The sequence below is a fragment of the Phoenix dactylifera genome, chromosome 3, assembly GCF_051530095.1.
Source record: "Phoenix dactylifera cultivar Ajwa chromosome 3, Ajwa_hap1_PhDact_Kaust_v1.1, whole genome shotgun sequence".
NCBI classification, from domain to species: domain Eukaryota; kingdom Viridiplantae; phylum Streptophyta; class Magnoliopsida; order Arecales; family Arecaceae; genus Phoenix; species Phoenix dactylifera.
The window spans coordinates 40,704,901-40,720,779 of NC_143192.1; the positions used below are offsets into that span (position 1 = coordinate 40,704,901).

Here is a 15,879-nt window from a genome sequence, read left to right on the forward strand (position 1 = left end):
AGAGAAAGTATTAGAGAGATGACGATGCACCGGTGACTACAGATGGTCCTATGAAGATTGAGGATGGTGATCCTGTGAAAAGCAAACTTTGTTACGATATGCTTTATTGTTCCCATGATTTTGGGTGTTTGTTTGTATTTCTTTTCTTTCTTCTGTTTTTTTAAACTAGTCACTTGGAACTACCCATGTCCAAATGCTCAGGAAGAACTATATATTGTGCTATTGTTGTTCATTCGCTTTGAGTAGTGGACTAACACCATAACCTTAATTTTGGCCTTTTTGAGATCTTTCTGTCTACTCTTGAAATAAATAGCGTGCATTAATCATCTACTTGGTCTCATAAAAAAAAAATCTTTGATGGTGAAATGTGCAAAGAAGTTATCTATCGTTGCCTTTTGTACGTATATTGACATCTCAGCATGTCACTTGTACATATATTGTTGTTTTCTGAGAAATATGTATATTGTAATGTTATTATCATTGCCAATAGCAATATGAGGACTACATGAGATTCCTAGATTCACTTCTAAAACTCTCTAGTTGGATAATGCCTAATTCTTTACCATGTTTCCAAGGTAGCCTGCAACTCAAATTGCACATAATTTGCCAGTGGATTCATAAAGAACCCTTCAAATTCCATTCTTTTCTTCATTTGCTTACCCTTTTCCTTTTGGCCTAACATTAGCATAAGAAAATATTTCTACGCATGAAGCTTTTCACTGATAGAATCACTAGAGAAATCCACTTGCCTTTCTTCGAATGATCACATTGGCTACACATTAGAAAAACACATGGGCGAATTTTATTTACAACTACATCTAGGTGCTCTCAACATTCACGCATTTATTCATGCTACCAAATGCTTGTAATTTTCACATTATCATGCATGCGTGAGCATTGTCATCATTAAAAACTTCAGCCATCTGATCATCAACCATCACAGACTAAGGTGGGTCAGGGAAATATATATCCATGCACGCTAGAATTACATCCATGCCGGTAGTAGTTATGGCTTGACGAATACGTCGAGTCCTCGAGAGATCGAATGGCAAATGGATGGGACTGAGAGTCGTATGAGTACGGCCAGAACTAGGCCTTCCTCCCTGTCCTCCTCACTGCCTTGAGAACCTTCCTCTGATCGGATCCACATATCCAGTGACCGTCACCTTTTGTCTATCCTTGTCTGTTTCACAGTATCAACCTCTGTAACGAAATTTTGTCTGGTGACCTGGGCTAGAACTCAATGACAATGTCTAGTTGATAGAGTTTTGTCTACTCTTACCATCCAACTTGGAGATTGCCTTCCTTATTCTCTTCTCGCATCCTTCACAGTCCAAGTGGACATTAAGCCCCACAATCTCAACATGTATGGGAGGAGAGGTGATAGAGTACATTAGAGTAAATAAGATGAGAAAATTTGTAGGAGCTCAGACAGGTGTTGCTATGATACTTATGGACATGGCATTAATGGACAATGAGGTCCTCTGCCGTTGGAAACGGAACATGGTGTTCAAAGTGCCGTGAGAGCTAGAGGGCCTCGTAGAGATGAAGTAGGGAAGAGGGATCACTTTGAGCAAGATAAGTATGATGCAAGAGGGGTTTTTTGTCTCTTAAAAATCCTCCACATATAAGAATTAATACTACTGTGTTCATGGCACATTTATTCAACTTGGTGCAACTTGTTCATTGCTCGACCTACTACTGCCGAGGATGAAACTTAAAAGCTCCTCTCCTTGGAAAAACTTGTTAATTGGGAGACGTAATAGATTAATAAAAAAACCAAATATAACTACAAAAAGAATTACTGATAAAGCAAACCAATGGGAAAAAAAACTAATTAGTATTGGAGCACCAAATTCTGTCAGAACTCTGCTTTTAAGTGAAAGCTCTCTCTCTCCACTGCCGGTGATGCCTTCCTTCACCAGCAAGATGGCGAGCACAATAGCAGTGGAAAAGAGAAGAGTCTTATGGCAACAAGCCAACATCACACACACTCGGACACGGTGGAAGGTGGCTGTGATGTCGGGCCTAAGGGGCCAGGTTCAGCCGTGTGGGCTGAGAACCATTTTCTATTCTTGAAACATCCTAGTCCCAATGGGCCTCACCTGCCGGGCCCTTCACCGGAAAAATAAATTAAACATATTGGTCGCCAATCTAAGAAATGAAGGTCTAATAGTAGGATTATTCAGTCCATGACTATAGAACTATAGAGTTCATTGACTAGAAATCGCAGCCCTTGTCAGAACGTGAAGATAATGCAGTTTAATAAGGCTCTAAGAAATCCATTTCCATCGAAGCTATTAACTTATGAATTTCCAAGCCTGTGTGGTTTCTTTGGTAGCCACCCCTTGAGTTGGGTTCTGTTGATGCCCAAATCTTGCTCGACCATTGCCTGACATGGAAGGCATAGATCAATCCGCTCAATCTACTATGGTGGAAGATGAAGCACCAATCTGCCATAGAGAGTCGCGGACGTGCACACAAAGAGAAGAGAATTGTCGGCTAGGTTGGCTCCAGCTAGGCCTCCTCCGATGCTTAAAGCAAGCAAGGCTTTGGAATAACATCGAGAAATAACAAAAGAATAAAAAGAATTAGAGTAGAGTGATCTCTCTAGATCATAAGGTCTTGAGTCCTTAGCCTAAAGTGGTCGGCCTGGGGTGCTCGATCTAGGGTGCTTAGCCTGGAGTGCTCGGCCTCGGCCTTTGGAAGCTTAGCCATTGGAAGCCTGATCGTTGAAAAATTCACGTAGGAGTGATAGACCTGAGAACTCGAGTTGACTTGCTTGGTCTAGAATGCTCAGCCGGGAGCATGACTTGGGAACTCGGCTTGGTTTACAATGCTCGGCATAGGAGCTCGGCCTTAAGCTGGGTAACTCAGGCCTAGTTCTGGTTGGCCTTCTTATCTGCAGTTGCGCATCCCATGTACTCTAGCTATATATATATACACACACACACAATACATCATAACAGTGTAATAGATCTTCTGGCGAAGTCTTTCACCCGACCTACCGGACCACCACCACCACATGCTTCCCAACTTTTCAAGGCAAGAGACGCTTTACACAATCGTTCACATGGGAGCTGAACACCTTATCCTGTGAGCAAAGCAACAAAAGCTTTAGACCGCGCGCTTTGGCATATCTCACGCTCTTTGATGAAACCTTTCCCGGCCTATAGAATTGGCCCCAACAAAAAGGAATCTCACTAACCATCTCATTGAAACTACCATAACCACACCTCCATCAACAGCAATGGAACAAAAAAGAGAGGAAGGAGATCAAAGTAAAGAGAGAAAAAGGAGGAACTGAACCACACCCAAGCCACGCAAGCCTGTCCTTGTCTTGTTACTGGTAGGGTAGGGAATATATCCACTTGGTTCTTGCTTTTGGGCTTCTCGGAGGTTATATATAGCGCAATTAATCCCATGAAGAGGTAGCCACTTGAAGACTTCTGGGACAGGTTCAGGCTAGTTCAATGGCTGGCTTGCAGATTGTTCCGGCAGGCAAGCATGTGGAGGCCCAGTATGTGGAGATGAAGGTGCCACTCTATTCCTATGGCTGTGAGAAAAAGATTAAGAAGGCATTGTCACATATGAGAGGTAGATATCTCACACATGGTTCACAATATCAAAGGATATCTCTATCCCCTATCCTCATTGGGAGTGTCTGGAGATTTGAACACTGGGGATCGATGGTCTAGTCCTTCTGGGCATGAAGTTATATAGAGTTATGTAGTCTTGTCTCCTTAGACTAGCCATTTGCAAAAAAGTTTCTTGTTTGTTAATGATTTCTTCAGAAAATAAGCTAGTATTTTCTTATCTGACCCACTTTATTCTTTATTTGCAATAAGAACCTTTTTCTATGTTTTGCATGTTGGCACTTTTAGTATGCCGATATTTCCCCAATGAGCCTCTGTGATTCTCTCATGAAGACTCATTTGATTTCAGTGATAGCATGGATTCACCAAACAAACACTGAAGAAGGATACTTAATCTTTCTAACCTTATTGCTCAGGGGCTTACTTTTCTTCTTCATGAACTGGATTTTCTTCCCTCTGTCATCTACACGAGATGCATGGAACGTAACAAACAAACGGTAACTTGGTCATATAAAGGCAACAGTCTCTGAGAATACATAAAACAATGAAAAAATATAGTATTGCTTAAAGAAAGTTAAACAGTCATCTGAGGGGTTTATCTATGAATTGGATGGGTGTGTGAATACCTTTTTTAAGTTTTATCAAAGGATACACTAAATGGAAGGGATTTGTTTATGAATTTAAATTTATTATATATTTTTATTGCAATGAACAACTTGGCAACATACTGGAGAAACTTTTAAGCCACAACATGAACGCTGTCCTCCCCTTTCTAATAAAAAAAAATAGATTTTTTTTTAAAAAAAGTTTCACCAAGCATGTTATTTCCATAACATTAAAAATTTGCCAAATTTAATAATATGAGCTTATATTCTAGGTTTGCATTTCTTAATAATATCTCTGAAAGCATTCCAGCGAATAGGCTAACTAATCGTTCTATTGCAGTAGAAGATTACTGCGTCCAACAATAAGAGACCTGAAAGAAATGTAACAGAGCCTTAATTTCAAGTTCATTACTTGGACGTGTCAATAAATGTTCCATTATGCAGGGATACATTCAGTGCATGTTGATTACCACCTTCAAAAGGTGACAGTATGGGGGATATGCAACAAAGATGATGTGCTTGCCACCATCAGGAAGAAGAGAAGGGAAGCTCGCTTCTGGGACCAGATAGAGGCAGAGGTTAAGAGCAACGTTGCTGAGGAAGAGACTGATGCTGAAATTGCACCCCATCCTGCAACTGTAAACATGCACAAGTGTAGGAAGTCATGGAAGAAACTGTTTCCTTTAGTCCTATACTAGTAATAAATTCTGCAGCATCTATATGTACATATGATCGATAATATATATGATGGACATTATTGCATCCCCTCTCTCTCTCTCTCTCTCTCTCTCTCTCTCTCTCTCTCTCCCTCCGCGCGCGCATGCACGCACGTGCGCATGCATGTGTGTATTCGAGCATGCTCACGCGCGAAATATATTGAATTGGACATATTCCTAAGTTTTGAAAACTGCTAATGACATTACTTGGTTCATCCTTCATATCGAGTAAGTTGTCCAATCAGAGTAGTTCAGCATGTGTAACCACTTAATTCAATTGCATAAGCGCAATGTATCACTATAAGAAGAATGTAACCATTAGACCATTGGCTTGTCCCTACCATGCTTAACTGCACCTATAATGCAGATGTAACCTGGAAAAGGGCTCCTTACTGGTGCTCAAACTTGACTAAACCGGAACAGCTACCAAAATACTTCGTCAGCAAACCTTAGCTTCTCGCATTCATCCAAGTTAAGAGGGTTTAGAGGTATTGGGGAAGGACTAAACTTTGTTGTGTAGCACATTCCCTGAAAAAAACTGCTTAGGTTGACTGAGCCATTGATGTCCCCATCTATTATGTCGAACTCAAGGTATAAAAAAGGGATATTGATCCATTGCATTATTGTTGCATGTGCTGCTAAAAGTAGCTACTAAATCCAATCCTTAGCCTGAGGCCTCATGAATCATCAACCTTTACAAACACGGAGGACATGTCATTCTAAAAAATCGCCGGCATGAGAACATAGAGGCATGAATGATCTCATAGGCCATTTTAAATAATCTTTTCAGACAATTATTAAAAAAAAAGAAGAAAGGGAGACTAAGCCATAGTGGAACACATAACTCATGGTGGAAGCTAGCATACAGAAAGATTTGCTTTATGTCACATAACTCATGGTGGAAGCTTTTGTTCAGATGCTGGATTTGACAATTGAAGCTAGCATATAGAAAGCATCTAATAAGGTGTCTCAAGCATGACTTTAATAGAGCAACTACTTCCACCATGAGTCTGAAGTGAGTTAGTTTGTCTAATATCCAGGAAATGTCGACCTTGAATTGGAAATGCTATGAAAGCATCTACCTCATTCCAATGCATTCCTATAATCCCAACCCACAGCTTAAAAATCTATAAACAAGAGCTTGTGATGAAGAACCATGACAATTTTACCAGAGCTATTAACTACCAAGCATTGTGACTTTGCAATTGACAGGACATATAAGTGTAAAATCAATAATTGAGTTTTCCTTTGTTCTTTTCTTGGATGTTCCGATCTTTTGCCAAAATAAAGAGTAAGAATAAAAAAGCTTTTGCTACTCATGAATTATACCTAGAAATATCAATATTTTATTTTTTTCTGAAGAAAACAAAAGGAAAAGATGCCTGATTGGAAGCAAAGCGATGAAATATTTCAGAGAGTTTTGAAGCTTTAGCGGCTCTACATGTGTTTCATCCACTAGCTTCTTAGCTGTTCTTATTAGCGGCTCCCATTTAGAGTGCGTCAAATCTGTTAGACAACAAGAACGTTTTTCTTGTCTATTCTTCATCCTCTAGAAACAACGTAACCAATATGCTGAAAACTGGATCCTTGGGTGGTGTTTTGAATGAACAGTTTTTTTTTTTTTTCCCTTCTTTCTTTTTTAATTTTGACTTTGAGGATGTCATGAATTACTTTTCTAGCTTTGTTCAAATACTGGGGTGGTGCTTTGAGACAGACTTATTTCTCCAGCTTTGCTCAAAAATCAAGGTTGGCCAACATGGTGAATCGTCTTTCAGAATAATAGATGGCATGCCAGAATGCTTAAAAACACCTTTGAAGTGCAATGTGTTTTACTTGGAGTTGTTATATGGGTTCTATTATTATTGTGGAAACAGCGGAGGAAAGAATTAAGAAATGAATAGGTTTTGGTTTTTGAACATAAGGTGCAGGAAAACACAGATCATATCGAAAAAGGGAAAGAACATAATACCTCTAGGGCTCTCCTGGTCGGCGCCGCAGAGGAGGGAGGAGGAGAGGAGGTTGTGGACGTGCGGTCGCTCGGCGCTGGAGAGGAGGGAGGAGGAGAGGGAGCCGAGCGAGCGTTAAAAACAAGAAGAAAACAAAGAGGAGGAGGAGGTCGACAGCGGCGGGGAAGCGGAATCTTCGATCGCCGATCGGAGCTCGGGATGGAGGTGAGATCAGTTTGATGTCGGCGTGCAGCTAGGGCATCGACCGAGAGATCGAGGATGAGGAGAGGGGGTCGGGCGAGCGGTTCCGAAAGTTTTATGTTTTTTAACGATGCTTGTAAGCGTTGTCGTTTCCTAATTTTTTAACGATGCTTTAAAGCGTCGTCATTTGTGGAGCTTTACCGACGCTAGGGGGAAGCGTCGGCAAAGGTTGGCGCTGAGGCAAACTTTTCCGATGCTTCCCCCTAGCGTCGGAAAAATAGAATCGGGAAAACTCACATTTGCTTTAGTGAGAGGTATTGGGAAAGGAATAAACTTTGTTGTGCAGCACATTGCCTGAATACTTTAACGCATTGCCTGAAAAAAACCTGCTTAGGTTGACTGAGCCATTGATGTCCCCACCTATTATGTCGAGCAAGTTAGGGTTTTGAGTTAATTTTTTGAGTCAAGTTCAAATCTATCTAGCTGGGGAAGATTAAATTACCTTAAAATGGCGCATGGCAATGTAATATTCAACCCTAGGCTAGAGCCCTGTTTTACTCATTGCATGGCCCTCTCGATGCAATGCTGCGTGCCAAAATTCGCCTTATCTGATCCTTGTTTATTGATCATTGATGGCTGTCCTCTCCAAAGGGGTGCAAGGGGACTCGGTATGTGGCAATTTATGCTGACTGCAACATGATTTTGCATGCCAAACAAGATGTCCTCACAAGGTAGGTTAATAGAAAAACCAGCTGAAACCCACCTAGACTGAATTTATAAGGTAGCTCAGATCGATATCAGGCCTAAATTCCAAGTAAAATTTATACATTGTTTTCAAAAGACAAAAATGGATTAGGCTCTGTAAATCATATGTCATCAGGTAAAATTTCGATAGCTAGCTGCTGACCTGTTTGGTTCTATTGGTTTTATGTCTCTGTATCTATACAAAATAGTGAGCAGATATCGATGTTGATGATACTATTCAAACAGAACCACTGCCATTCTTTGCCTTTCTTTTCACCCATTTTTGTAAGCCATAAATCTTTGCATCCAGAAACTTTGACGCACTGTCTGGTTTCTAGGATTGCAGAGAATTAAAATGAGAATCGGAATGGAATGAGAATAAAAAGTAAGGAATTAGAATTATAATTCCCATCCCATTATTTGGATGTGAAATGAAGAAATGCATGAAAAAGAAATAGCAGTTAAATTTAACTAATTATATAAATTAAATATAATTAACTTATATTAGTTCTAAACAGAACATTAATTTTATTTTCTTTTTTTTTTGTTAACTATTTTTTTAGTTATATCTATATCTTAAAATACAATACATTTATTTTCTAACTTTAATCTTAATCATATACATCATTTAAATTTTTTATTTTTTAATTATAAATTTCCATTTATTTTTTTTTAATTTTATCTTTTAGTTATTTATTTTAGTTATTAGTTAATATTTTTCTTGTCAATATATACTTTAATTTTATTTTAATTACTAATTTATACCTTAAAATGGCTGCTTTAATAGTATGATATTATGTTTTATTATGTTCTAATCATCAATACATATACATACATATATGTACGTATGTTTGTAAAAATATTGGTATGGTCAATATCTAAATACTGGCTAGATCTAGGTGTACTGGTAGCATCCGCACTATAATAGTTGCATTTTGTAAGAAAATATATAAATAAATCCATCTCAACCTATCAGCTTAAGCTTTTAGAACAAATAGTGATTTTAACATGGTATCAAAGCAGAAGTCTTAAGTTATATTAGGTTCACCCATAAAGGAAAGTCCAGCCCACATATAAGGAGAGTGCAAGAAAATATAAAATAGATAAATAAATCTACCTCCACTACACAAAAAAAGAAAATTACCGACTCTTATTTGCCGACGCTTATTCCAAGCGTCGGCAAAAATTTTTTTCCGTCAACAAAGCGTCGGCTAATGACGACGCTTAAAAGCGTCGTCGAAGTTAATATGTAATTGACGACACTTTTAACGACGCTTTTTAGCGTTGTTAAATAACGACGCTTAAAAGCGTCCTTAAAAGCATCGTCGGAAGCCAAAAAACTATCTCATTTTAGTTCCACATCGGCGGATCTAAAAAAAAAATAACTATTTATATAGCCAAACCCAACGCAGACCGCAAATGGTAATTTTCTTGGCAAATGGTAATTCGCGACGCTTTAAAGCGTCGGGAAAGAGCGACGCTTTAAAGCGTCGCTAAATTGGAATTAGCGACGCTTTTAAAAGTGTCGGAAAATATTTTTTCCACTGTAGCATAGGCGACGCGTTACCGACGCTTTGGAAAGCGTCGGGATGCTTTCTACGGACGCTAAAAAGCGTCGCTAATAGCCAAAAAAAACGTCGCTAATGTCCAAGTTTCTTGTAGTGCTCATTCTATCCGGTTAAGCTTTTTAGGAATACATTTCTACGATTTAGAGTGTGTTCCAAATTTCTCATCATTTCATTTGCATGGAAAAATATAGTACTTAAGGCAACGATAAACTGATGAACCTTACACCTGAACATCTCTCCGCAGCACGGACCACAGGTGATACATACTCACTTTCTATGTCCTTTTTTCACATGCGCGGCGACTATTATGACCTTCCAGCGCGAGCACTCCCACAGAGCCACAGATTACCCCACCCATTACATGCAGTAATAATAACACCATACAACGCACCCACATCATGACACCCAAGTAGTAGTGATGAACAGAGGCTGGTCCCCGGATCCCCCTCACATGACATGGCATGCATTGACATCGTCGTCGTTGAACATGTTGCTGACGCGGTCATCGCCACGTTGGGGCACCGGGACATGGCCGTGCTTGTCACCATTGTAGCCATGGCGCCAGTAGTTGTAGCTGTCACGAAAGGATTCCTCGTCTCTGAAGTAGTTGGCGGCCGATGTGAAGTAGCGGGGGAGATCAGGATTGGGCCAGAATTCTGCCTTCTTGCCGCTCCGTCTCACTTCCTTGAGCACCTTGTTCGCGTCGATATACCCGGTCACGGTCACCTTCTCCATCTCCAAGTCCACCTCCACTGAATCAACCCCTATGCCATGAATTTTTTTCCATTACAGTTAGCTAATATATCACTGTTCGGGTTAGCTCATGACATTTCATGATCTCAGATATATAGCAGCTACCTCTAAGCCTTAAGATAGCATTTTTGACAATCCTCTCGCAGCCTGTGCAGCACATCCTCACTTTAAGCTCCACTGTCTGCAATAGAAAGATGGAGAGAAAGTAAGAATTTTTAACTATGATAAAGTTTGTGAATGATGCCTTGGTTCATTCTGTTGGATAGGATAACATATAGAACTTCGGTTCAGGAATGATGCCTTTTCTTACGCAAGGTAAAGCAGTTGCTTATTTATCTTTGTTTATGTAATTTATTGTTTGTTGCTTATTTGGAACAGTCAGCAAACACCATCTCTCAAATGTTGGACATGTCCTACCAGCGCCGAAGGCAGCAAGGTTTGTCCCCTCGACCCCAAGGCAAAGGTTCAGGGCAGCAAATTCCGGCTTCGTACGTACACAGACATAGTGGTCGGGGGGACAAAGAAAAAGGCAAAGGGCCAAAGGGCCAAACAACCAACCAAAGAGAATCCATTCTAAACTAGGAGATGCGCACGCTTAACTTCACTTGTGCTTAAAACTGAAGGGAAACTGGCATGCTTTTGACAAACCTAAACCACGAGTTTATTCACATATTCCTGCATGTAGCTTTCGATACAATAAAAGAATTATTCTGGACTTGGCTCAAAAAAATAATTATTCTGGACTTGCCTTCCTTTGGTTCATTTAACTGTTCTAGCTATCGTGTGTTATACTTCTATCAAGAGCAGCTGCGCATGCAGTGAATAAGAGAGAGGACTCTTCAATTATCCTTTAATCACTTCACAACAGGAAGCAATTTAAGTAGCAGTGGCAGAAAGTATAACAAGAGATGAAGGAGAACCTGCAGCGAGAGTGGTCGTCCCTTGGCCATGTTCTTGTTGATGTAGCTCTCGTCGAAGTAGTAGTGGGTGTTGCTGCTGCTAGGATTGCTGCTGTAGTAGTAGGTGTTGCTACTTCTCCAATAGTTGTTTCCTTGATAGCGGAAGGGGTAAAAGATGGTGGAGAGAAAGAAATTGATGGCTCTTCCCAGCGCTGTCGCCATGGCTCACAGGATGCAGATATAATTAGGAGGATTGATGGGATGAGAGATTTAGAAGGCAGGGAGCGCAAGATATTCCCACCAAGGCATCGCTTCCTTTCGCAGAATTATTAAATCTCTTACGTAATATTCCATTGGTTCCCCTCCACGCCTTTTCTTTCTTCCAGACCTTGTGCTCAAGTTCTTTTGAACCTGGGGGTGGGTCACCTCACCCTTTGAAATAATTTAACCTTTAAGGAGGGAATGGTATCCAAGACCCTTGCCTCTTATTAATGCTCGAATTGTGGGGTTAAGATCCCCACCAGAAGGACATGGATAGCACCCAGAGAGAATATATATATATATATATATATATATAGTTTTAATTCAAGGGGAACAAGAATGTGGATTTGGAGAAATTATAAAAAGACCGGACGCAGTGGGAAATTAAGTATTCTAAAATGCCCTTTATTTTCTTGAACTTTTTATGACCATTGCACGCATTTGCCTTATCCCGGCTAGAAAAGTTATTCTGTCCAACCTAGCTTTTGTGCCTAGTTTTTTGAGTTATTGTGACCAAAGGACGCTTCTAGGATATATTGATAGGGACACCACTATAGCTATCAACAGTTCGGGTTTGGATCTGCATACAAAATCCAATTTATTAGTAACTTGTGTTTGCTTGAGAACTAAGCCTAGCTTAAGCACTTTCACATTTATTAATCAATGGATCGTGCATTCATTTGGCACCATAAAAGAAAGCTAACATTTCTAGCAAAATCCCATCGAGTTTATTTTATCTTATTTATAGTACATATTTTATTTTGTTTTATTTTGACAAGAAGGTTGGGACGACATCTGGCCGAAACCAAGATGAGGGTAGTAATCGAATCCAAGTCATCTATATCCAATACCTCATGATAATACCAACTCAATCAATTCGCACCCTCATTCTCGAGACCTAAATCGAGATCAAAATTCAAGAGTAACGATTGGCTCAGAAATTAGTATTCACCGGTACCGTGCTCATTGTTGAAGTTGAAACTTTTACATATAATCATGGTAGCATGATATAGTTGTCCCGGCCATGCAATCAATTCATCAAAATTGTCCAATCTTAGCTTATAAGATTTGCAGGTGTATTTTCCGGGAAAAAGATATGAAGTTCTTAAACGTATCCATCAAACTCTTCCTATCTATTACGCTCTTGGAGTATATCTCTGTGGTGGTAAATAGAGTTGGCGCGCCTTTAGTGCGTGCGCGCGAGACAAACAAAAGGAAAAGGATCACAGAGTACATAGAATGATGTATTTGGAAAGAGATTTTTGAGGCTTCAAAGTATTCTTTCCAGTACGGTCCCATTGCTGAGCTTTAAGCATCTACACGTTAGCTTCCACCATAAACCTTTAAAGTCCACGCAGCTCATTTAATCAAATAGGCAATTGCTACAATTTTATACAGCAAATTGTGGAGAAAGATAATTTTTGATAGTAATAGAGGAGATTCCAAGCTTCCACTTGGAACCAGAGTATTTGCTACAAAAATTGTCTCCGCATCATGATCGCCTCGACCGTAGGAATAAAGTTCATTTTGCATGCTATACATAACCAAGCTTTTCCATTCAAACTGAAGAGTGCACTAAGGTTTCTTTTTATTTTCTTGTTTATATTACTAATCACCTTTAATGCTAAGGAAAGAAGACATAATGAAAATTGTTGGATAAAGAAGAGGTCGCAATAATTGAGGAAAATTTCGTTCCACCTGAAGATAGTTTATAATAACAAAGAAATCAAGGTTCAACCCAAGCTGCTGATACATCCTTATGATGCATAAGTACTCATAGGCCCATCCAGCTATGTGCATGAAATTTTGGGTCAGATTTTATTATGGTTTATATTAGAATGCAGGTTCTCCGCATCATCAAATGCACATAGGCCTATCCCTCTATATCAGCATCTCTAATCATGAAGAGAGGGATGTGAATGCTCGCCATTATTTTTGTCATGATGGGTAATTATGGTCATTACAATAGTTATATTTTGTTTCCGGATAAAATTCAATCCATGGCTGAATTAAGACAAGGTCATTATTTTTCCTTTTTTTTTTGTAAAACAAGCGAATCACATCATCCTAGCATAGATACAACCAGAGACGTCCGCATGCGAATATCTCGAAATTCCATAGGGGTCATAGAGATATAGTTTCACGTAACACTACCAGAGTGATGGACAACATGAGAAACAACCCAATCAGCTACATTGCAAGGTCAATATTTTCCTTTGCTAAATATCTCTAACTATAGTAGGGAACTATGAGGCGATCATAAAGGCATTGTTATGAAGTTAAAAAATGCTGAAACATTAGGTTTTTCCTTCTCATCCATAAAGATTCTATTTGATCATCCAACCATTAGGTTGTGTGGTGGGAATCTCAAGTCATGTCATCCATGTTCTCTGAACATGACAAGTGAAGTGCAAGTAAACAGGCTTGAAAAAGCACCTAGAAATCCGAGACCCGCAGCAAAGTCTTGAATATCGCCTCTCAGCGCCCGCGACCACAGCCCACAATGTCCTACGGAAAACCACCATAATCATATGCCGCAAAAGATCTATCCAACTTAGCAAGCACTCTTGCGAGCTTTATGAAAATTGTATCCAAATCATTGTTGTTCTATTCTGACTCGGAGAATAAACTTTCTATCCACAGTATACCTCATAAGAAAGCTAAGCAAAGCTTAACATGTGGAGGTAATCAGCTCTTAGGCTATCTTTTTGTACATCTTAAATAAGAACAAGCCCCGCAAAGAGAACTTAAAGTAGACAAACTTCCTGATGTGATGCTCTGTATTTAGATAGAAACGAATTCACTAGATTCTTCAGAGCACTCTTCAAGGAATAACATCCCTTATGAGAGTTCCTTTGCTATTAAGAAAGAAGTGGAATATATTCAGGTGCAAGGATTGGGTCGAAGTGATGGTGCTATACGTTAGTACATGAAGGCTTGGATAACGAACACTTCATTGAGAGAGCCTGGAAGCCACCAGAATTCAGGGATACCTAAGTAGTCCGCAGAATGCTTTCCAATATGACAGGATGGTGGAAAAGGAACATTGGACAGGATTAAAGGAAGGGCGAGCGACTCAGCTGTACCTTTTAGTTTTATTTGATTCCAGGCGCGCACATAATCTTTCTCGCATCCAATGCACATGAAAAGGAGTATGGATCGCACCACCAAACTCTGGTTCGCATGGTATTATCTCTCACCTCTTTGGCGAGAGGTGCTGCTCCCCCGTTTCGGCTCCCATCAAACTTTTGTTCCTTTTTTGAATGAATGGAAATATCAAGTTACACTTTGTTCCTTGGTGCTACAAGCTTTTGGCTTAATCTGCATGGGGCCTTAGGCTTTGGCCAAGATAAAGGGGCTGAGTGTAAGTTGCAAGTAGGGATAGAGCCAATCCTGGTCTTCTAAAACAGACAGAAAAAGAGTATGGTTGCCCCCCCCCCCCCCCCCCCCCCACCTGCTGTTCTTTCTTTCTTTCATCTTTTTCTGGTTATTTCATATAGTTTGATATATGCATTCCTAGCTTCAGAAAGAGCAATTGAAGTAAAGATTTATCAGGTGTCACGCCCCGAACCCGGGGCCCGGGGCGCGAGCAGACGCCGCGCACCTGCAGGGCGGACCCCGCAGGCACGCAAGGCAGATAAATCAGATTCCACATCAATAGCTAAACAAAGATAAATTCCAACTTTCAATTCAAATGTCCATATATATACATAAGTCAAAAGAAAGTCCATAACTACTGGCTAAATACATCATGATCACTCCATCCCGTAATCTCCATAATTATATGTCATCACCTGAAAAAAAATGTAAATAGTAGGAGTGAGCTAACAGCTCAGTAGGCAACATAATGCAGTAAAGTCATCATATAACATGTCGTCATGCATATAAAAGCAACTAAACTCAGAAATCCAAAAATCCACACGATAATCCGTAAACCCGATCCGAGACTCAAAATAACTCAACCGCATGACTACGGCCACATCACCCAGTGGCATGGTTACACCGAAGTGCCAATACAACTCTCCAAAGAGCCGCTCCACTGAGCCAACGCACCACTGTGCCGCACCCCCTGGTGCCAAACTCACGCTCCACTGAGCCGCTCCGAAGAGCAAAATGCACCCCTGTGCCGCCACTATTCTATCACCGGTGGTCGCGGTGTTGGACCTAGTTCCTCCGTACAAGTCGACAGGGCCAACGTATCATCCCATTGGCGGGACCTAGACTATAGTCACGCGGATTTTAAAAATCAACAAATCAACTTTCCAACTCAAGTCATGAACAAACTCCCAATAGTACAGTACATAACAGTTCATGAAATTAAATATTAATTTCTAATTCTAACACATAATGCTCATAATAATTTAATAGTTTATGAAATTAAATGCTTAATACTAATTCTAACAATAATGCCAATAATAAATCATAACATCAACATATGCAATGTACATGTTAAAATTCTACTTTAAAGCAATAGGTCACCTACCTAGGCTCGCTTAAAAATTTCTACCACAGATATCACGAACCCCTGATTAAAACACAAACTTTAATTATTTAATTAACTAAGAAATATAATTTAAACTATTTCTAATC

The 15,879-nt window shown here is 39.9% G+C and overlaps 2 protein-coding genes across 2 annotated transcripts; one reads left to right on the forward strand and one right to left on the reverse strand.

Annotated features, from left to right (window-relative positions):
* Positions 1–1,925: 1,925 nt before the first annotated feature.
* On the forward strand, positions 1,926–4,922 carry LOC103720382 (copper transport protein ATX1). Its single transcript, XM_008810056.6, has 2 exons — positions 1,926–3,597; positions 4,646–4,922. Exons 1-2 carry the CDS (start codon positions 3,474–3,476, stop codon positions 4,897–4,899), a joined length of 378 nt encoding a protein of 125 aa, XP_008808278.1. The 5' UTR covers positions 1,926–3,473; the 3' UTR covers positions 4,900–4,922.
* A 4,621-nt stretch (positions 4,923–9,543) lies between these two features.
* LOC103720381 (heavy metal-associated isoprenylated plant protein 44-like) lies at positions 9,544–11,409 on the reverse strand. Its single transcript, XM_008810055.6, has 3 exons — positions 11,050–11,409; positions 10,235–10,310; positions 9,544–10,140 (listed from the first exon to the last, which is right to left on the reverse strand). The coding sequence occupies exons 1-3, from the start codon at positions 11,248–11,250 to the stop codon at positions 9,824–9,826; spliced, it is 594 nt and encodes a 197-aa protein (XP_008808277.2). The 5' UTR covers positions 11,251–11,409; the 3' UTR covers positions 9,544–9,823.
* Between the last annotated feature and the right edge of the window lie 4,470 nt (positions 11,410–15,879).